This window comes from Aricia agestis, chromosome 20 (assembly GCF_905147365.1).
Source record: "Aricia agestis chromosome 20, ilAriAges1.1, whole genome shotgun sequence".
NCBI classification, from domain to species: domain Eukaryota; kingdom Metazoa; phylum Arthropoda; class Insecta; order Lepidoptera; family Lycaenidae; genus Aricia; species Aricia agestis.
In genome coordinates, this window is record NC_056425.1 from 14398660 (window position 1) to 14420368 (window position 21709).

Below are 21709 nucleotides of genomic sequence, written 5' to 3' on the forward strand. Positions count from 1 at the left end.
TTAAAATACTAATTTATAAACGTAGTGACCATAGAACAGTAAGAAATGTTAAGTAGTAGTAAGTAATTTTACATTTACATTTACCATGTGATGTTTACATAAACTTTATATTATAAGGATCGTTTTTTCATGTATGTACAATGAAATATTCATTATTCCTATTTAATAAAGATCAATAAAATGTAAGTAAACTTGTAAGTTGTACTTGACTCATGCATTCACACCAAGATAAATATTGATCCTTACATGATATTATAGCAGATCTGTTTTTATTGTTCTGTGGCAGATACAATGGAGAAACTAATTTTTAAATTCAAAAATTCATTTGAAATTAATATATTTTGTAAAGTTATTATAGAAAATTATCTAAAAGTAACGTTTCAAATGAAATTATATGAACCACAGATTACTAGTATATATTTGTAGAATATGAACTAATAAAGTACCACAGATTACTAGTAAGTAGTATAATATATACAATCACTACAATATAATAAAGTACCTACCTACCACAGATTACTAGTATATATTTGTACTCTGTGCAGTGTTGCCAGACGGCCAACTCGGTTTCTTCCCAAGTGTTCCCCGAAATCCCCCCAAAATTCGGGATTTCAAGAAAAATCCCCCCACAAATTATAAAAGAAAATTTTTGTTCATTATGAATGAGAGTTTCACAAATGGATACGATAAATGTGCACTATTTCTGCAATAGCGTCCAATGTTTATAGAATCAGCATCTTCGCGAGCTCCTTGATCATTTTTATGGTTCCGTAAGTCGTAACCAAAGGGTAAAAACGGGCCCATAGTACTTAGATTTCGCCGTCTGTTCCCAGATTTTTTCCTCCAACAATCCCCCCAAAAAATTTCCCCCCATCACCTAAAAAAAACCCCAAATTTGGGGGGATTCCCCCACATCTGGCATCACTGAGTCTCTGTGGTAGTACATATCATTCAGTGTTGCCAACTATTCAAAACATTTTCTCCCTAAAGCAACTTCAAAACCCACTAAATTTCAACCAGAACTCCCCAAAAAATTGCTTGGGGTGTGTTCTACTAACTACTAAGCGCTCAAAACGCTGAAATACACCTTCAACAGGCCAAACAAACAAACAGGCCAGCAGTTTATAAGTAGGTACTTCAATCTTTTTTTTTATCACATACAACGACAACAAAATATAATAATCTGTCGGCCTACTGTCAGCAGTGTCAGCTGGTACGACTCAAAAGACTATAGGGACCGTGCAGAAACTATAGAGGGCGTCGTAATTCGACAGCAGCGACACGATGCGAGTAAAAGAAGTAACTTGTGAGTGACTTTGGCTGCGCATTCTCTCGGCTTGACCGAGCATAACACCTCGCTCGGTCGGAAGATCTTCCCTTGGCCTCCACACACATATCCCACAATTTCTTTCGTTTTTCAATAAGCCACGGCAAGTGAATACTTTTGGCAGGAAAATAGTGAAATTTTAGATCGTTCGATTTGCCTTTATTTTTCTTGTATGTATTAGAACATCCGGGAATACAACAATGCTTTAAAATACTCAAACTTCTCAACAAATCCTTTAATTTTCCGTAGCTTGACTTGAGCTTGTCAATAAAATTTTCGTAAAAGTTTCGACTACTCGTCACTAGTGGCAGTGTCATCACTCTGCACGGTCCCTATCCTGTGGATTAATAAAATAAAACAAGTTCACTGAAATAAATGCTTTTATTTCATCAACCTTCTGTGATTCGCTCGATACCATCTTCACAACTTTTGTTTGTCACTATTTTAACTAATTTCAGTCTGGACCTCATCAGTGCGAACACCATATCAGTATTCTTTAAATAACACCCAAAGACTGCACTATTAATCTTTTTCCTACTTGAAAAATCATCCTTTTGAGAACCAACACTTTGACAAGATGGTTCAAGTTCAATACTATCCTCAGTGTTGAATTCCTGGCAGGACTTCTCCAATTTATCCTTACTTTTGATGCAAATTTATGCCAATTAAATGAGCTGTGCATCACTATGTTACATATCAATCTAGATAGAAGCCAGTTTGGATGTTTACTGAAAGAAGCAACGGTTATAGGTTAGGTTCATATTGTGTTCATCAAAAATCAATTTATGTTTATAATCTACAAAATTCAGTGTTTTTACGATTCTACACATAAAATTCATGGAACTTTATAAATGCTTACGTATGTTTTTACCGGCTTTTATCCATTTCTTTCAGGGATGTGAATACTTTTGTCAGAAAAATAGTAAAATTTTACTCCATTCGATTTGCCTTTATTTTTCTTGTATGTATTAGAACATCCGGGAATACAACAATGCATTTTAAGTCTTCAAAATTCCCAAATTTCTCAAGAAATCTTATAATTTTCCGTAGCTTGCTAGAGCTTGACAATAAAATTTTCGTAAAAGTTTCAGCAACTCGGCACTAGTGGCGGTGTCATCGCTCTGCACGGTGCTTTGTGCGGCAGTTCCGTCCATAAAGTTAATATACGGTACCTAGTGGAGTAGAGCAACAATCTCGAGCTGTCAAACGTTACCGAAATTGGTTTCATCTGTGTGTAAAAACGTACGTACGTAAGCATGATTGAACATGATTTCTATGCGATTAAATTGTCAACGTGTGGCACGTGCCGACTGGACGTCAAAAAAAGAGGGCTGCAGATGTCATGTATCACAAGTCTCTTTTTACCACGCAGTGTTACTGATAGTGACATCTCTCTTGCTCAGGCCGTTGTTTCTCTATTTCACTAGGTATATAAAACTTTATGGTTCCATCTTAAAGGTGGCTTTCGGATCTTTGCCGCGAGCACAGTATAGTTCAACATCCCTATGGCATATTACTATTATACTGTGCCGCGAGCGACCGCGACCGTTAAAAATTCAAATCAAATGCTACTTTATGACATACAATATAGGTATCATTTTCTACTGACATTTGCGTGGCGACCCATGCTGCCGCCGGCGGCGGCGTAAAAGCTATTGGTTGAGTAACATGAAACCTATAGCCTATGTCATAAAGTGGCATTTCGTTTGAATTTTCGTCCGTCGCGGTGGCTCGCGGCAAAGATCCGAAAGCCACTTTAAGGTTGTTTTTAAAAAATATTCCATTCTTCAAAAATTTTACCCCCAAAAATATCCCTAAAATATTTTACCCCCTAAAAAACCCACTAAATTTATTTTTTCCCACTAAATTTAGTGGGAAATGACTTCGTATGTGCTAATTTAGTTAATAATTAGACAATAAATAAGATTTGTGATAGAATAGAATATAACATGGCTTGATTTTTGATATTTAATCAACAAAGAAATTAGTAGATTTGACGTCTAGTGGTGTACTTTTTTATCGAATTTAAAAAATATAAGGTGAAGAATCTGATCATTTATTTAAAAGATTTTAACCTTAATATCTCACTTATAACATCTTACTTATCGATATCCTCGACAAATATCAACCGAGTGTCCCATCACTATAGACCGCCATGTTTAGTTCTTGGCAATATGGCGCCGGCCACACTTTTTTGTAGTTATGTCGCTTCCATCTGTTTCCTTATTCATTGGTAGCAAGTGTACTGAACACCACAGACTTAATATATACTGTCGTAAGGAACAAGGTACAGTGTACAGTATCTACTCTATTGTTAATTTAAATTCTGTTGAATATATCTAAAACAAACACAAACATAAAGAGGTTAGTAAAAACTAAAACATCACTTTTATATTGTTAGATTAGAACGAATATATTATGTACACTGAGATATACACAGAATATCAATAAAAGAGGTATTTACATAACATAAAATTGATTAAAAATTGACAGGGCGAGGAATGTTGATAGCATAGACTTATTTTATATAGTAGGAACGACTAAGGAGGTCATAAAGGGAGGAATTGTTTTTGGGACAGCAGAAAAAGATATGGTCCAAGGTACCCTCATCTAAACTCACGTAGCTAAAACAAAGAGGACTGTGTCGTAATCGAATTTCCTTAATGGCCGATTTACACGGGTGCCTAAAGCCGCACGATTTACGCCGCACGGTGAAAATTGACCGTGTAAATGGCAATTCCACTTCGCCGGATGCGGCTAAAGTCGCAAGCGCCAAAGTCGTGCGGCCAATGGCCGCATGCGGCTGGTGACTAAAATCGACCGTGCAACCGCTCAGTCGCAAGCGATCGCTTGCTGCGAATACTACCGTTGACTGGTGACTTGCCGAGTGACTAAAATCGACCCGTTAGTCACCCGTGTAAATCGACCATAAGAAACGACGCGTGACAATGGGTGAAAAGGGTAATGTTTTGGGGGGTGGAGTTTGTGGTGGTTTGGTTTGGTTCTTTGGTTGTTCTGCTGGTTCAGTTTATGGTTAACACACGCGTGGTTACTGGTTGGTAGATTTAAAAGATGCAAAACTGGTTGAATTATTTATTCACTATTTACTACACGGGTTTCAATGGTCAATTATATTATGGTTAATGGTAATGGTTACGAGCTGTCAAGGCAGCGACTCGGACGCGCGGCGGACCGATTGGTTGACAACTCGGCAACTACTCGACAACTGCCCTCGCAATGTGCGAAAGCGATTATTATAATGTAAAAATGCTGATCTGTTCGATGTACCTCGAACAATGGGGATTGTCCATTTTTTTTTTAATTTTGCTCATTACAAAAACATTTCGAGGAATAAGGTCAGTGATCGTTTTTCTGTATATAAACGAAAAAAAATACCCATTAGTTACTTATATATTTTTGAACAAATATGTTTAACCTTTGTTTGACCTACAATGGCGGTAAATTAGCAATAAATTCGACCAACATTACGTTTCGAACTTTTCGCTTCTCGTATCAGCTTTTACATAATGATAACTTGCATTTGACGTACCAGCCATTATAAGAAAGATTGAAAGGAAATTTAAAACATACTGCACAGGTCAATTATTGGCCGCTGATGATGACGTCAGAGCGAAACTTTAAAATTTTATTGAGAAAAAACTAGCCAATGAATATCAAAATTATTTAATTTATATTCTAAAAATACCCTATTTTAACGAAAAAAAAAAAAGTACATGTGATTTTTTTTGGACAATGCCCATTTGCGGGGTGAGGGGATGTCAAGCTCCGTTTTCGACATTGTAAAACATGTTTCCTTGTATCATATATTTATTGCCACTTACTTATACGTATATACTTGTTACGTATTTCCATTGTAGTTTACTTGTTAAAAACGCACCAATTTATTGGGACTCTCGTTTTATAGTCTCGGTAGGGTACACCCTCAGAACTTGACAGAACAGGAAAATAAGGAGAAGTGTTATGTAGCGCCATAGCGCCGTTTATATGGAAACCTATGTCGCCGACTTTAATGACACTATATTGTCATTTGTCAGCATAGTGTCATCAGGTCAGTACTTCTCGTGCACACAGCATAAGTGTAGGAAAATGATGCAATATCCAGAAACATGCTATTTTGTGTTCCCTCCAACACTCCATCAAAAGTTACAGTAAAGCGTCTACCACTTTACTGAATCGACTGACTTGACTTCTTGACTATATTGACTTTATGAGTGATTCTTCAAAAATTATTCTCTGCGTCACTTTCGTGGGAATTTTTTATTTTCGAGTTATCTTTAAATAAATGCTTTAAGGTGCTCTAAAGATAATAAATACGATCTTTAAGGCATGTAAATCGGTCCATAAACTACTGAGATAATCAAATTTGAAATTTCGGTCCCCACGAAAGTTGCGACAAACTCCACGGAAGTTACGATTACATTTTCTAGGAACAAAATTGCTATCTTTTTTTCCTTAAAAAATAAAATAAATTATTATTTATTTAATCAGTTTTTATTAAGATCAACAATACTAAAGAGCATGGAGCTTTAATTTGTTGCTTAATCTGTCAAGTAACCGGGCCTAAAATGCTGGGATTTTTCGAGGTTCAGGTGATTTTACTTGAAGTTCGTGAAGAATAAGTGATTTAGGAGGTCATATAAGGAGGTTTTCAACTAAATATGGAGATTTAGGACACAAGATCATAATATTTTCTTCGATTCAGTTTGTGGGATATATACGAGGGTTCGCTTCACTCGCTCTCGTCTGAGTATCGTATCGCATTGCGTTTAGATTGAGGATGTAATATCAGTTGTTCATGTAAAATACTGATATTCAGGTAAATCCACTAGATTAGAAGCAGATTCGATATATTTGGGGAAAAGATCAGAAGTTAGATTGATGCATAAAGCCACATATGTTTTGTTTATCAAAAAAAGCTTAGAGTGAAAAATTAGTTCTGAATACCAAAACAATAGCTGGAAATACTATACTATAGCCAATTCACATAGGAAAACGGTGTACAAAACAGCCTACGTAGCTTTTGTAGGTCACTAGGTAACTTTCATGGGTGAAAATCCACGAAAGTTACGAAAATTTTACATTTTTTTAGAATTATGATTAAAGTAATAGGTAAATAAACAAACAAAGTACTAGGAAATAATCTCGATCATATACCTTATTCCTTAATTTAATATGAGTGTCATAATTATAAATTATTATCATTCAAAACATGCTCGCAAAAGTTACGTGACTACAGCGACCACAAAATTTTAAGGAATATATTATATTATGTTTTCTTTGTTTTGAAGCAACGAGGGTTTGAGTCCCCTGTACTGATGCTGGAAAAACACTGAGCGTTGGTGCAGCTAAAACGTGTAACCACAAGTCGTCGCGTTTGGAAGATAGGTGCAGTTTTGTTACCCGCTCGTGAAACTAGCAAAATCGTGTGACACAGACGTTATGCCTATTAACTTTTTTAACTTAAGGTATAACATTATTTTATTTTAGGAATAGTACATTGGACAGTACTGGTCATTGGAAACAACATAAAAACACAATATTTATTAAGGTTGTTTTAAAAACTGTCTGTTTTTAAAGTAATAGAACGCCTGGTTTTTAAGAAAAACAGGTAGTTTTTAAAGCAACCTTAATAAATATAGTCTTTTTGTGCCCTGTCCAATGACTAGTCATGTTCACCCTAATGTTTTCCCGCTATAACATACTCGACACTGGTCATGGTTATTTAGCCGAAGTTCCATAATATGAAAAAAAAAAGACATTTGACGATTCACGATTGACATTCAAAGAGAATGTCATATACTACGTAACAAGAGGTCGGACTTAGAAGAAAAAAAATTAACATTTATTATTTTTTTAAATTGAAACTAAAGTTAAAAATTTTAAGTGCAAAACCTTCCACTATAATACCAAAAATTAAAAAAAAAAAGGAGTTCACATAAATGTTTTATTTCAATAAAAATTATTGTACATAGCTAAATAAACACAAAACAATGAAACAGATTTAGTCCACAAGGTTTAGGCAACAAATCCGTCCACTGCTTACGCTCCGATTCCGATCCAGTGGACGCGCATCTTTATACATACACACATAAGTATTATTACTTTGTTTTGTTACACCCTGTACATACGACAGCTGAAATATATCGCGTGGGCTCAGGCCAGCTGTATACCACCTCACTTGATCAGAGGATTTTCCCTTAGTGGCCGCACCTCTCATAATCACATACCTTCCTTCTCCTTAAATCTTCTTAACAACCATTGCCTGCAGACTAAAATGTTGCAAACTAGTACAGGGACCTAAAAATCTGAAATTAATGAAAAGTTTTTCATTTACTACATTTCCATACATAAATTATTATAGTTCATAACCTTAACGTGTAATTAATTACTACAATAAATCAATAGACACATTTCAACATTTTCGAAATTAACTGCATACATACTGATACATTATAATATTTTCCATGAAATAATAATCTATCTTTTTCATATTATTATAGTTTGTTGTAAATTATTATACAAATATGCAAATAATCACTATGACATACTTTGTATTAGAACACAGTATGACATAGTTATGTTTTGCTTCAATTTATCAATTTACGGCTATATTTACATTTTACAATGGCTTACCTTTTGTTTTTCAATAATTAATCCACTAATTTACAATTTTTGAAAGAGTTGCTACAAAATAATTTTCACTAACTGAAAATCGAACTTTGAGTTTTAAACTTCTTTTCGTCTTTTTTATCAACCAATCACAGTCAATCTTGCTTAAAAATTGCACAGATTATCCAACTTAATTTAGTTGCTACGTTTAAATTTGGAACCCAATTTTTTTTGTTCGAAAGTTTCACCCACCTGTTGACATTTTTGATTTGGAGTTTTGCCGGGAATGTGAAACGGTGATGTTGTGTTTTTATATTATTTTCCTAAAATTGTGTTATCTGGGTTTTTAATGTGTAATATTAGTAGGATATTAACCATTAGATATTCGTTATCGTGCACAAGTGTGATAAAGTGATGTAATAACCAGAAACGTGCTCTTTTGTGTTCCCTCCAAAACTCCATCGAAAGTTTCAGTAAAGCGTCTACCACTTTACTGAATCGACCGACTTGACTTCTTGACTGTACTACTGTACTGTACAACTTAGACTTTGACTAGACTTTAGACCTGACTGACCTGACGATATAGAAAAAATTGTATTAAAGAATATTGTTTTCCCGCCATAATTTTATACTCGACACTGGCCATGGTTATAGCCGAGCCCCGCGTTCCAGATAACGTTAGTAACACTCACGCTAAAGACCGTAGTTTTTCCCGTTCCACTAGCATGTGAGCGTCAGTGATACAAACCCAAGTGGAACGGATTATGGATCGTTTTGAGCGTTTTGAGAAAAGTTTAAAAAAAGAACTATATTTTTTTTTATACATAGGTAAATTGAACCGAACTTGGATATTATCCTTTTCTTCAAGTCGTAAATAAAAGTAATTTTATTGTTTATAGTTACATTTATTTTACAAATAAAATACATGATATTATATTTGTTTCGTTTTTAGTATTACGTTTTTTTACCTAAGTAATCATATTTTAATATAGTTAAACTTTTATTTGAGTTTTCACATTGAATCATATTTTAATAACAAAACCACATACTTTGAATATTGACTATTGTCACAATATACATATAAACGTTAGGTAACAATACCGTATAAATGCTTAGTCAAGTACGAGTAAGTAGTATTAATTATTATATTTTATAAGAAATCATTTGACCTTTCATTTAAAACAATTTATTTTCCAATCAAAATATTTCATTAAATGTTATTTAATTTATTTAAGTAATTTAAATATTACATATTTGTAATGAAATAAGATAAAGTTTTTTTGTCTCTACTCTCTCCTGAAAACTTTCCGAACATGGCTTTCGCGATATAGTTACGTTAAAATTTAAAAAAACTAGAACGCCCACTTTGACCCATCTTCGTCAAGGGTCGTTTTGAGCGAAAATGATGACGTCATGAGTGACGTCATAGCCGCGATCAAAACGACCCCGGTCGCCAAAGGGAACGGCAGAAGGGGACGTTTTGAGCGTTTTGGTCAAAATTAACGTCATCTGGAACGCAGCCGAGGTGCCATATAAGAAAAAAAAAAGAAGAAGAAGACATTTTTGATTTGACAATTGACAACATATCTTGTTCGGTAGGTATCGATTAAATTTTTTTTAAGACGAGTAAATAGAAATTAGCATTGTAGATGTATATATAAATTAAATTGTGAAAATGGTTAAATAACTACCGTAAGAATATTCATAACGGAGTGAAAAAATATGTTTGTTTAGTGCGAGTATTGCAATGTTGTAATCGTATGAAGTGATGGCGGCAGACACGGCAGTGGCGGTCAGTCCCGAGGAAACTCTTGAATCTCTGCTGCGAGAAGCGGAGGCTCTAAAACAAAAGCTGGAAGAGGAGAGGCAAAAGCTCAACGATGCCACACGTGAGTTGCTCCGATTATCACCAACGGTATACGGTAACTAAATATAATACTATGTACGATAAATGGACGGAGGAAAACGTACTTGCTGTAAATAGCGAGAATGGCGTAAGTAAACTGAGTACACAGATAGATCCAGACCCCCCCCATTACTATCCATCTTGTCCAATCGACCCACCGATTTTCATCGGCGCGGTATATGATGTATTTTTTTTCTATTTACAATAATATTATAAATAATAATTATTATACTGTGGAGCGTGTCCTGCAGAACCCTTCATGGGCGAGTCCAACTCGCACTTGGCCGCTCTTTCACGTTAGGGAAAGGGCCCCCCCCCTTATCAAAGCTATACATACGCCTATGCTTACAGCATTCTTTTGGGAAGCATATACAATATCAATAAATCAATAAAAAGGTGCAGTATGGTGGCTAATTATAATATTATGTATGAACTGAGACTTTTTAATTTATATTAAAGTATAATATAAGCTACGAATAATGAAAACTAAGGAAACCTAACTCCCATACTTCAATCGTTTTGAATTTGTTTCTCAAGGTTCTTTTCGCAAACTAAAATAATATGGCTATAGTTACGAAACACTCAAATTGACAAAATAAAGCCGTTAACAATAATTGTCACTTCTATAATTACACAAAATTCTTGCATGTGTTTGGGTCTCATTTTGTAGAATCGGAACAGATTTTTTGAACGTAGAGTAACTGTGTCTTTCTTAGTTTTTATTATTGGTAGATTATAAGTGTATTGTATTCTCCTTTAATAATACTAGAGTAATCCCAAATTTCCTTGCTGGTTTAGCATGGCCAATAAATACATTTCTAAGAATGTTGTAAGAATATTCAATTTTTTAATGCTCCTTCTGTTTGTTCAGTATCTTGTGTTGCCGAGAGGTTGGAGCCGATACCATATCCTAACCTGAAGATAAGACGGGTGCTGAAGGGTCATCAAGCGAAGGTGTTGTGCTGTGACTGGTCTCCTGATAAACGCCACATTGTATCTTCTTCACAGGTATGTGCAATTAAAAAATAAATGACCATTGAATCTTATAACAATTATTGTGTATTCAATTAACATATTAATATAGTTGCCATTTCGCTACAAATAACTTGTCAACTTGATGTTAGTGGCAGTCACTAATAATTTAGTTTGCCTTTTAGGATGGAAAAGTTATCATATGGGATGCTTTTACTGCTACAAAGGAACTCACCATCGCCATGCCGAGCACCTGGGTCATGGCATGTGCTTATGCACCGTCAGGGAACATGGTAGCTGCAGGGTAAGCCATTATTATAAATAAATAAAATAAAATAAGCCTTTATTCAGAAACTTACATTTGTTTCTTTTACATTTCTATACTTTATACATTAATTTTTCTTAAATCTGATTGCTTTATGGCAAAGGCCTCCCCTAAACTCTCCCACAATAGGCTTGATGACTGTTTTTTTTTTCTTATTGGTAATTGAATGACCCTTAAAAAATAGAAACATCGCTGAAAGAATGACTCCGATAGCTTAAAAATTCACCTAGATATGACAATTTAAACATCTCATAAAATAGAGCTGCCCGAAACGCTCCATACAAAGTGCTACGAAAGACTGACGTCACTCTTTCGTAGTTTGTATGCATCGGGAGAGAATTTTGTTCGATAGGTATATTAAATATTGCGTTTATGAAAGTGGTTTTGTAACAAAAGTTGCTTTTAATTGCATAAGTTATCGAATGGTATACAAATATTAAGAAATATAATTGAAAAAAAATCGACTTGATTATCCAACTTTGAAGGCGCATAACAACAAAAATACAAATGCTATTGAGCTGAAATTTAGGGAACACTTATTTTTACCGTGATTTCTTTATTTTATTAACAAAATTCGCTAATCTTTGGCCTTGTCATCATCCCTATTGTCTATACATAGCCTTCCTGCTCCATGTTGTACCTGCTATTGCTTTTATCTCATCCTCCCATCTTTTCTTTTGCCTTCTTCGTCTTCTTTTTCCTTCTCGTGGGTACCATAGAGTGACATCTTTGGCCCATTTGTTTTTTCTATTTCTTATAATATGTCCTGTCCACTTCCACTTTAGCCTCTTAACCGTATATGTCACATCTGTTACCCCAGTTTTTGTCCTTATTTCTGTCAGTTTAATTTTTTCTTTTAGTTTGACGCTTAACATAGTCCTTTCTATGCTATTCTGACATACCTATAGGGATTTACGTTGTTTTTCCGTTAATGCCCATGTCTGGCAGCCATATGTCATGAATGGCAATATGCAGGTGTTAAAGATTTTCTTCTTGTCTGTCATTGAAAACTGGGGATTTTTCATTATCTCTTTAAACGACCAGTACCTCTTCCAGGCATTGTTTATTCTTAAATCTATTTCTTTCTGTATGTGATCTTCTGGTGAAATTATTTGACCTAAATATGTATATTCGTTTACATATGCTATTGTGTTGTTATTTACCTTTATCTCCTTCTGTTCTCCATTGGTCATCAATTTAGTTTTTTCTGTATTCATTGAAAGACCCACTATTTCGCTCTCGTTTGCTAGCTGCTGAATCATAATTTGTAGATTTTCAGGTGTTTCTTCAATAATAACTAAATCATCTCAATCTTAAATGGTTAAGTTTTTCTCCATTTATATTTATTCCATACTTATCCCAGTCTAACTTCCTAAATACCTGTTCCAGCACGGCCGAGAAGAGCTAAGGCGATAGTGGGTCTCCCTGTCTTACTCCTTTTTCAATTCTGAATTCGTTTCCTACTCTTTCTGTTTGTATCTTAGCTATGGCATTTTTATAAATTTTTCTTATGACCTCTATATATATTTTCTCGGGACACCCTGATTTTTCAAAGCTTCCCATATATATTTATGTTTTATGGAGTCAAATGCCTTGTTATAGTCAATAAAAGCCAAGTAATATATTTTGTTATACTCATTATACTTTTGTACCACTTGTCTTATTGTGTGTATATGATCTAGTGTAGAGAAATCTCTTCTGAAACCGGCCTGTTCTTTCGGTTGGTTCTCTTCTAACGTGTTGCTTATTCTGTTTAGAATTACTTTGGAAAATATTTTGTACAAGTTAGGTATTAAGCCATTATTATACTTGTTTATAATATATTCATCTACATATTCAATGTAAGTAAACATCTCTATAATACAATAACTGGAATGCTGAAAATATGTATAGTTATTCTCATTTATAAAAATCTAAAGAATTACATAATATTTATTTTTATATTTACTTTAGAAAATTAAAGGTATAATCCTACGAAGTCTGTAGTCTTCATTGTATATAAAATGTTCCAAATAGAAATTAATGAAAACAATTCTAGTAATTTTTTAGCCCCTTAAGGACGCTATCATAAAAATTATGTCAAAAATTAGCAGGTCAGTACGAATATCGACCTTAAGTACATTTATTTATTTTATTTATTTAAATCAGGCTACGTAGGCCCATACAATATATACCTTAATGACTAACATACATAAAATTATATAAACTTAACAACTACACACTAAAATAACGTTTAATATCAGCGCGCCTTGTACAGTGGCGGTTACGACGCTCGCCGCTTTCTTGATAGGGCGAAAATGTATGAAGAAATTTTAGAGCGTTTCATATTTTTCTTATAAATGGAAATGTTATTTATTTTTATATAAAAAATAAAAATAAAATAAATAATATAATTTTTTTTTATTTCTGAGTAGATTTTAAGAAAATACTTTCAGAATGTTAATAAAAGTTAGCCGCGGCGTCGTCGCGTGCGGACGTGTTTCTAGTTATCGAGTGCGCGTCATAAAATGCAGTGTATGGTACAAGTTAAGAACGATGGCGAATATTATTATAAATGAATTTTTGACGTTCGTCCAAAATAAGATTGACGTTTTGGACGAGAATAGTATTCTACAAATATGTTCCACTAACTTCACGGACGCCGAAGTTGAGGTTGGCAAAACAACACTGTACAATGCATGTGGTGGAAGTGCAAGTAGGATTATACAGAGAAAAGGAGATGACAAAAGAAAGAAGAACATCAAGGATGTCATTAAACTTCTTAAGGAGGTAGACCCTGACCAGCAGCCGACCTTTGTGGCAAAGGACCTTAACCGCCTGCCTCCCGTTTCCTTCGATCATGTTGATGTGACCCGTCTTCTAAAGGATATGTCGAGAATGATGAGTGAACTCGCAGATTTTAAGACGAAGGTTACTCTCGAGATCGGAGATCTTCGTCACTCCTTGGACTCCACTAAGGAACGTAATACCTGTACGCCACAAAAACGATCAAGTAACACACCGAAAATATTATCTACTCCGAAATCGCAACCGCCTATAATTGCGCCACTCGCTACACTCACACAACCGCACCTTGGTTCAACTGCACACGAAGACGTCGCACCGGTCCGATTGCATACGCCTACCTATCGGGACATCGTGTACAATCAAGCTCGTCAAGCGAAAAGCGCCCGTTTGCGCACAGTCAATTCGGGCGAAAATCGTACTAAAGAGAGCGATGCACCGCAAACTTCTACGTCATCATCGCCTGATGATACCGATTTTCAAATCGTTGAACGTAAGAAGCGTAAATTCAAAAATATGAATATGAGGGGAACTTCAGTGGCGCAGTGTAAGATACAAGTTGCAGACCCTGTTTGTGCCATTTACGTCTCGCGAGTCTTAAAGTCGTCGACAGAATCCAATATCGAGGAGCATATTAAGGACATGGGGGAAGAATGCATCAGTGTCGAACGTCTTACACAAAATAGGGAGACCGATTTTAATTCGTTTAAAGTTAAAATACGCGCAAGTAAAATTAATACTTTCCTGGATGCAAAGTTTTGGCCCGCAGGACTTGTTTATCGACGTTTTAAAGAGCGCTATTCAAGAACCGTTGCAAATGAAAATATAACACAATAATATCATGGATACTGCAGATATACTAGTCACATTAGGCACTTTTAATTGCCGATCAGTTAAGCGTTCGGCGGAACAAATACGCGCGCTAACGGAGCATGTTGACATTTTAGCTCTACAAGAGACGTGGCTCCTTCCGCATGATTTGGGGTTTATAAGTGAGCTGAATATAAACTTTGGCAGTTATGCAAAATCTGCGGTAGATACGTCGCAAGGTATTTTGACAGGCCGACCGTATGGAGGCGTCGCGCTCATGTGGCGTAAAACTCTGTTCCCCAACGTATCTATCATTGACTGTGCCAGTGATAGACTGGCAGCTATAATTATTAAGTTGGAGGGCCGTAACTTGCTTATCATGAGTGCCTATTTACCGTATGATGAAGGGACTGATGAAAGCCTAGCGGACTTTATAAGCTGTCTGGGTGACATCGAAGCGATCATTAGTGATCACGACATCGAGGCAGTTTTTGTGCTAGGCGACTTTAACGCCCACTGCGACTCCAGATTTGGACAAGAGCTATGCGCTTTCTGCTCGGATCATTCTCTTAAGTCCATCGACGTTAAGCTGCTGCCCTCAAACTCTTTTACGCACATCAACGATGGTAGTGGGGCGAGGCGTTGGTTGGATCACTGCATCGTGACGGCGGCCGCCCAGACGTCGGTGACATCAGCTGTTATCGACTACGGAGTATACTGGTCGGACCATTTTCCCCTATTGATTAAGTGTAAGCTACATAACGTACAAAAGAAACTCAGTCATACAAAAGTAAATAACCCTCTTTCTAGAGTGTATTGGGGTAACAGATCCATTGACGAAATTAGTCTGTACAAGAAGTTATGCTGTGATAATTTAAGTAAAATTAGTTTGAATTCTAGTCATTGTATTGTAAATTGCACTGAATGTGATATTTTAAAATTTTATATTTGTAAGGAACATGTTTTAGAAATAGATAAATTTTATGATTATATAGTTAAAAGTTTACAAGATGCTGCAATACAAAGTGTTTCAAGTCGCGATGTACCGGCTAGGAGTAAAAAAGTTGTAGGGTGGAACCACCATGTCCGTGAATTTCACAAAAAGGCCAGATTTGATTTTAACTGTTGGATGTGGAATGGGAAGCCAAAATCTGGTACTTTGTACAATAATATGGTGAGTAGTCGGAGAAATTTTAAGAATAAGCTAAAATGGTGTCAACGAAATGAAGAGAAAATAAAGATGGACATCATTGCCACACACCGGTCGGACGGAAACTTTTCCAAATTTTGGAAAGCGACAAAACGTCTTAACTTTGAGCAGGGTCTTCCGGTCTGTGTCAATGATGTTCAGGACCAAAGTCAGATAGCCGAATTATTTGCACACCATTTCAAAGTAAGTCCCTTGCCCGTGTCTAATAATACCGATACCACTAAAGTTAGTGTCGATAGGAATAACTTTGCTTGTAGTGGCTTCTCTCTTAAAGAGATATCAGAAGTTATTCTTAAAATGAAGAAAGGCAAAGCGCCTGGTTTCGATGGACTTAGTTTAGAGCATATTTCACACGCGAAGGAATCTGTGATGCCTATGTTGGCAGATCTCTTTACAATCTGCGCCAACATAGGCTACTTGCCGAAAAACCTAATGAGAACAATGGTGGTTCCCGTACCCAAAAATAGAACTGGCGATCTCTCGAATCCCAAAAACTATAGACCGATCTCTTTAGGAACCATTATAGGAAAAATTTTTGAAACATTAATCTACCCTAGCATAAGAAATAATATTAGGATTGATGATGCACAGTTTGGCTTTCGTCCCGGTCGCTCAACAGATTCAGCTATATTTGCGCTCAAATCAACGGTTCAGTATTACACAAAAAGAAAAACATCCGTATACGCATGCTTTTTAGATCTTAGCCGTGCTTTTGACCTGGTAAATTACAATTTACTTTGGCAAAAGCTCCTACAATGTAGTATACCCGACCAAACAGTGAATCTGTTGAGGTACTGGTACGAAAATCAAACGAATTTCGTAAAATGGGGCGACGCAACCTCTAATGATTTTAGATTAGAGTGTGGGGTGCGCCAAGGAGGGTTAACCTCGCCGGACCTGTTTAGCCTGTACGTCAATGGTCTGATTGAGGAGCTCAGAGGCACCCGTGTGGGTTGCCACATAGGTACGACTTGCATTAATAATTTGAGCTATGCTGACGATATGGTGCTTCTGAGCCCCTCAATCAGAGGCTTAAGACGTCTTCTCGGCATTTGTGAGACCTATGCTAGAAGCCATGGCCTCAAATACAATGTTGCTAAGACGCAGATGATGGTGTTTAGGGCTGACAAGGGTCCGGAGAGGGTCCCGCCGATTTATTTAGATGGAGAAGTAGTGCAGCGAGTTGAGCGTTTCCGATACCTGGGACACATTTTGACCGAGAATCTGTCTGACAATGAAGACATTGTTCGTGAGAGACGGGCGATGGCCGTTCGGTGTAACATGCTCGCGCGCCGTTTTGCACGTTGCAGCGCTGAGGCAAGGCTGACACTGTTCAGGGCATACTGTCAATGCCTGTATACGTGTCAGCTTTGGAGCAACTGCTCTAAATCTGTAAGGAGTAGCATCAGGGTGCAGTATAATAACGCATACCGCATTCTTATGAGACTGCCTAGATACTGCAGTGCTTCGGGCATGTTTGCCGACGCCAGAGTTCCCGATTACTTCGCCGTTGTTAGGGCACGAGTTGCGGAATTCTGGGCCCGCGTGCGATGGTCTAGGAACGAAATTCTCGGTGTGTGTGCCGGGTGTCCGGAGAACTCGTTTCCAGCCTACTGGTTATCGGTACATCGCGACAGAAACCAGAAATGACTTTTAGAATTATTTTTAAACGATATTTTTGTAGCATTTTTTTTTTTTTGTAGCATTTTATTTTATTTGTATTATTATTTAAAATTCACAATGTTTATGTACTATTTAATTTTAACTTTTAATTTAATTTAATTTTATATATTTTATATGGGTTTATTGCCTGCAATAAATGATTATTATTATTATTATTATTATTATTATTAATATTAGCTACGGTGCCTCCCACCGGTTCGGGAACTATCCCGGCGAGAAGAACCGGCGTAAGAAACTCGCACGGGGCCCACTTTTTTTACCAAAAAAAAGTGAGGTCTAAAAATTAATCTTTTAAAATAAAATTTACAATGCTGTAACTTAAAATTATACAATGTCAACATACATACATAGTAAGTCATGTACAATAATGTAGAAGTAGCCTTGTAAGCAGCCATCCTACTCCCAAGATGTGCCATCGTTTATGAAATCATTGACCTTATAATAATACTCCCCACACCGGTTTCGGTGATGGTGGCCGGTTTCATTGAAACCAGGCCAGGTACGCAGGAGTAATTTTATAGTGCCCAAGTGTGTGCGCAGTACACAAGAGCACTCTCTATTCCTTTTACTCTCATAACCCAGTGGGACGGAAGACCGACACGACTGGCGAGAGATCAGGCGCAGGACCGACTTTTTACATGCCCATCCGACGCATGGATCATCTTACTTGTCAGACAATCAGGTGATCAGCCTGCATTGTCCTAACCAAACGACCTCCGGAGTCGAGAGCGACGCTCTAACCACTAGACCACGCGGGCGTTATTGACCTTATAATAGGCTTTGGCACACAAACGCTCTTTGACTACTTTCTTAAATTTATTAATGGAAAGATTTTGAACGTTTTCTGGGATTTTATTGAAAAGGCGTATACATTGACCTTTAAAAGATTTACTGATTTTACTAAGTCTGATCACTGGCAAATCTAGCTTGTACTTATTTCTGGTATTTCTACAATGAATGTCACCTTTTTTTTTCACTTTTGTATGGGCACGGGCCCGAGCATCACGAGTTTCCCCATACAAAAGTAAAAAAAAAATTTGGTCTTTCAGCGCTGCTACTTTCACAGTGAACTCTCTACAAGGAACACATACACACCCTAAAGTATTATCACTTATTTTTGTTACACCCTGTATATACACAAGAATTGCTCGTTTAAAGATATAAGATTAAAAGCTTCATCTGAGCTATTCGACCCATTCAATAATTATTTCCGTTGTCTGGTACCTGTAACACAAGTCCTTTAGGTACTAAGCACGGAGCCAGACTGACGTGGTGTGAAGCGTCCATAGATATAAAAAAAAATACAAGCTTTTCCTCTAAGTAATTTATAATATAAAATACTAGCTGTCCCGGTGAACTTGGTGTCACTTTAAAACCTTCCCTGGACTTCTACGAATATTTTAAGACTAAAATCAGCCCAATCCGTTCAGCTGTTTTCGAGTTTTAGCGCGACTAACACATTTGAAAATCCATTTTTATGTATAAGATTTAGCTATTTGTATAGGGGACTAAATAAGCAACAATTTTTTTGTATATTAATTTTCCTTAGTTCAGTGTATTTAGCTATAATGGTACCTAATCAAACCCCATTTTTTAAATATTTTGCGATTATTGTGATGGTTAAAACGTATTTATGTGAAAATATACGGCTATAAATTTTTTATAGTATAGACGTGGAGATGAATATGTTATCTTTCATTTGAAACCAAAATATCCTTGCAGTGTGACAACTAATTCTTTAAAATGGTACCTGAAAATCGCTGATATTTGTGAAAAAATGTGATAGCGTCCTTAACTACCTACCACCTATTTCTGTAACATAACTACCTATGTGCGGTCCTGGAGACCGCTCATGAACAATCATCTTAAAATTGGGTTCTATGGTATCAAGAAATTATTGAAATGAGTATAATACTTGTTTATGCTTTAGACTTTTATTTCAGACTTTCAAATAACATAAACTATAATAAAATGTTGAGATATATACTAATCTTTCAAGACTTGTAGTTTTAACAAAAAAATATACTCTTCTTAAATTAAAAGATCTGATAGATAGAGGAACTTAAAAAATCAACTTCTTTCGACTTATTTCTATAAACTAAGGAGTCCAACTATAAAATGAAATAAAAAACGAAACATTTATCTTCAAATTCAACAAAATTGCAACCCCCAAATATTCATAATTTTTCGCGGCAGTCGCAGCATATTTTTTTCGCAAACTCCAAACAAATTGGCACTTTGCACATAATACATAAGTAAGCAGTCTTGCGTTTCTTTTTTGGATCACACGTGAAACATGTTTTGCGAACTTCAAGTTTTTCCACATCAGATGTGCTTGGTAGATTTTCACAGTCTTCAACCTGAACAGCATACTCAACCGAATCGGGTTCCACGTCACTACAATTTTCGTCTGACATGACCTCGTCGCCTGACATCTCCTGTTGCAACCATCTTTCTATATTTTCATCGGTTTTATCCATTTTTCATTAAAGCAAACAAAACACACTCGCACGTTCACACACTTACGTGTATGTAGAAAAGGTATATAGACGCGCACTGTCGTACGCGATACAGATCGAAAAATTTGAATTTAAAAATACGTTACGGTCTCATAGACCGCTGGTAGGTGGTTAAGGGTATTACAATATACCAATTTTTGTTTTGGTTGTAATTTTTTTTTATTGGCCCTTATTATGTAAAAGAGTTGTGTGGTATAATACATGTGGATGTTTTGACGCTCGGCAGGGGGCTGGACAACAAGGTGAGCGTGTTCCCGCTGGGCGAGGAAGAGCCAGGCGCGCGCAAGCGCACCGTCGCCACGCACACCTCGTACATGTCCTGCTGCCTGTTCCCCCATACCGATCGCCAGCTGCTCACCGCCAGCGGCGACGGATCTTGCGCGCTGTGGGATGTCGAGAGCGGCCAGTTGCTGCAGAGCTTCCAGGCGCACGCCGCCGACGTCATGGCGCTCGACCTGGCGCCCAGCGACGCCGGCGACACCTTCGTGTCCGGCGGCTGCGACCGCGCCGTGCTCGTGTGGGACATGCGCTCCGGCCACGCCGTGCAGGCCTTCGACGCGCACCAGTCCGACGTGAACAGCGTGCGCTTCCACCCGTCCGGCGACTCGCTGGCGTCTGGCTCCGACGACGCGCTGTGCCGGCTGTTCGACCTGCGCGCGGACCGCGAGGTGGCGCGCTACGGGCGCGAGGCCATGCTGTTCGCGGTCAACTCGGTGGAGTGGTCGCTGAGCGGGCGGCTGCTGTTCGCCGGCTACAGCGACTACACGGCGTGCGCGTGGGACGCGCTTCGGGCGACGCGCGCCAGCGTGCTGGCCGGCCACGAGCACCGCGTGTCGCGCGTGCAGCTCGCGCCCGACGGCACGGCGCTGGCCACGGCCTCCTGGGACACCACCGTGCGCGTCTGGGCATAGGTGTGACCCACTCGCGGGCCGACTGTAGTATCGGTGCAATAAATCCTATTTATTCGTCATAATAAGGACTGTATGTATGTAATAGCAGTATTTTAATTTTATGTAAGTACAGAGTCATATAGCAGCCGTAGAGTTGAGTGTAATGAAGAAATGCATAATATAATATCGAAGAGATCCAGATTCCTGATTGAGGCGCGTGTTGAGATAACACGAGTAATGTTATTGGTACTGCCATTCCTAATATTTTTTTAAACTTTTTTAGAATAAGTTGTTGTGCTGTTTTGAAAAATTAGTTTATAGACTTTAAAGTATTACTAACCATAATATACATAGACGTGATTACTACGAATAATAAATAGTTTTTATTATTCGTAGCGTGATTAATTAATTATAATTATTAATAATTAATAGTCAAAAGGTTCTCAATATTTATTTATCGCTATCTTTATATTAAAGTTGTTGCATCACTTTGGGAGTCCCTCTGACACTTTATTTATATGTAAATTACATCTGTAAAATATTTTGTTAAGAAATTTTCAAACAATTTATATATTTTTATTGTTATAATGAAATGCTTATGAACTGAATGAATTATCTTCTTGGGTAGGTTGGGTTCGTTTATGTTAAGTCTA

The 21709-nt window shown here is 37.0% G+C and overlaps 2 protein-coding genes across 3 annotated transcripts in view; one reads left to right on the plus strand and one right to left on the minus strand.

Annotated features, from left to right (window-relative positions):
* Window positions 1-7802, minus strand: part of LOC121737177 (transmembrane protein 209) — a 30535-nt gene extending 22733 nt beyond the window's left edge. Inside the window, exon 1 of one of the 2 annotated variants that reach the window (XM_042128773.1) lies at window positions 7798-7802. In XM_042128773.1, coding sequence (XP_041984707.1) covers window positions 7798-7799 — 2 coding nt within the window. In that variant the 5' untranslated portion in view covers window positions 7800-7802. Of the gene's footprint in view, window positions 1-246; window positions 328-7797 lie in introns of those variants that run through there. The other variant, XM_042128772.1, reaches the window with a different exon arrangement.
* A 1751-nt stretch (window positions 7803-9553) lies between these two features.
* LOC121737238 (guanine nucleotide-binding protein subunit beta-5) lies at window positions 9554-21445 on the plus strand. The gene is made up of 4 exons (XM_042128847.1): window positions 9554-9846; window positions 10735-10871; window positions 11021-11139; window positions 20393-21445. Exons 1-4 carry the CDS (start codon window positions 9726-9728, stop codon window positions 21075-21077), a joined length of 1062 nt encoding a protein of 353 aa, XP_041984781.1. The 5' UTR covers window positions 9554-9725; the 3' UTR covers window positions 21078-21445.
* The last annotated feature ends 264 nt before the right edge of the window (window positions 21446-21709 follow it).

Bases quoted from the DNA above. Each gene is read 5' to 3' on its own strand.
- LOC121737238 (XM_042128847.1), top strand. From the start codon at position 9,726: ATGGCGGCAGACACGGCAGTGGCGGTCAGTCCCGAGGAAACTCTTGAA. The intron at 9,847-10,734 runs GTGAGTTGCTCC...CTGTTTGTTCAG, and splicing joins AAAGCTCAACGATGCCACAC to TATCTTGTGTTGCCGAGAGG. The intron at 10,872-11,020 runs GTATGTGCAATT...TTTGCCTTTTAG, and splicing joins ACATTGTATCTTCTTCACAG to GATGGAAAAGTTATCATATG.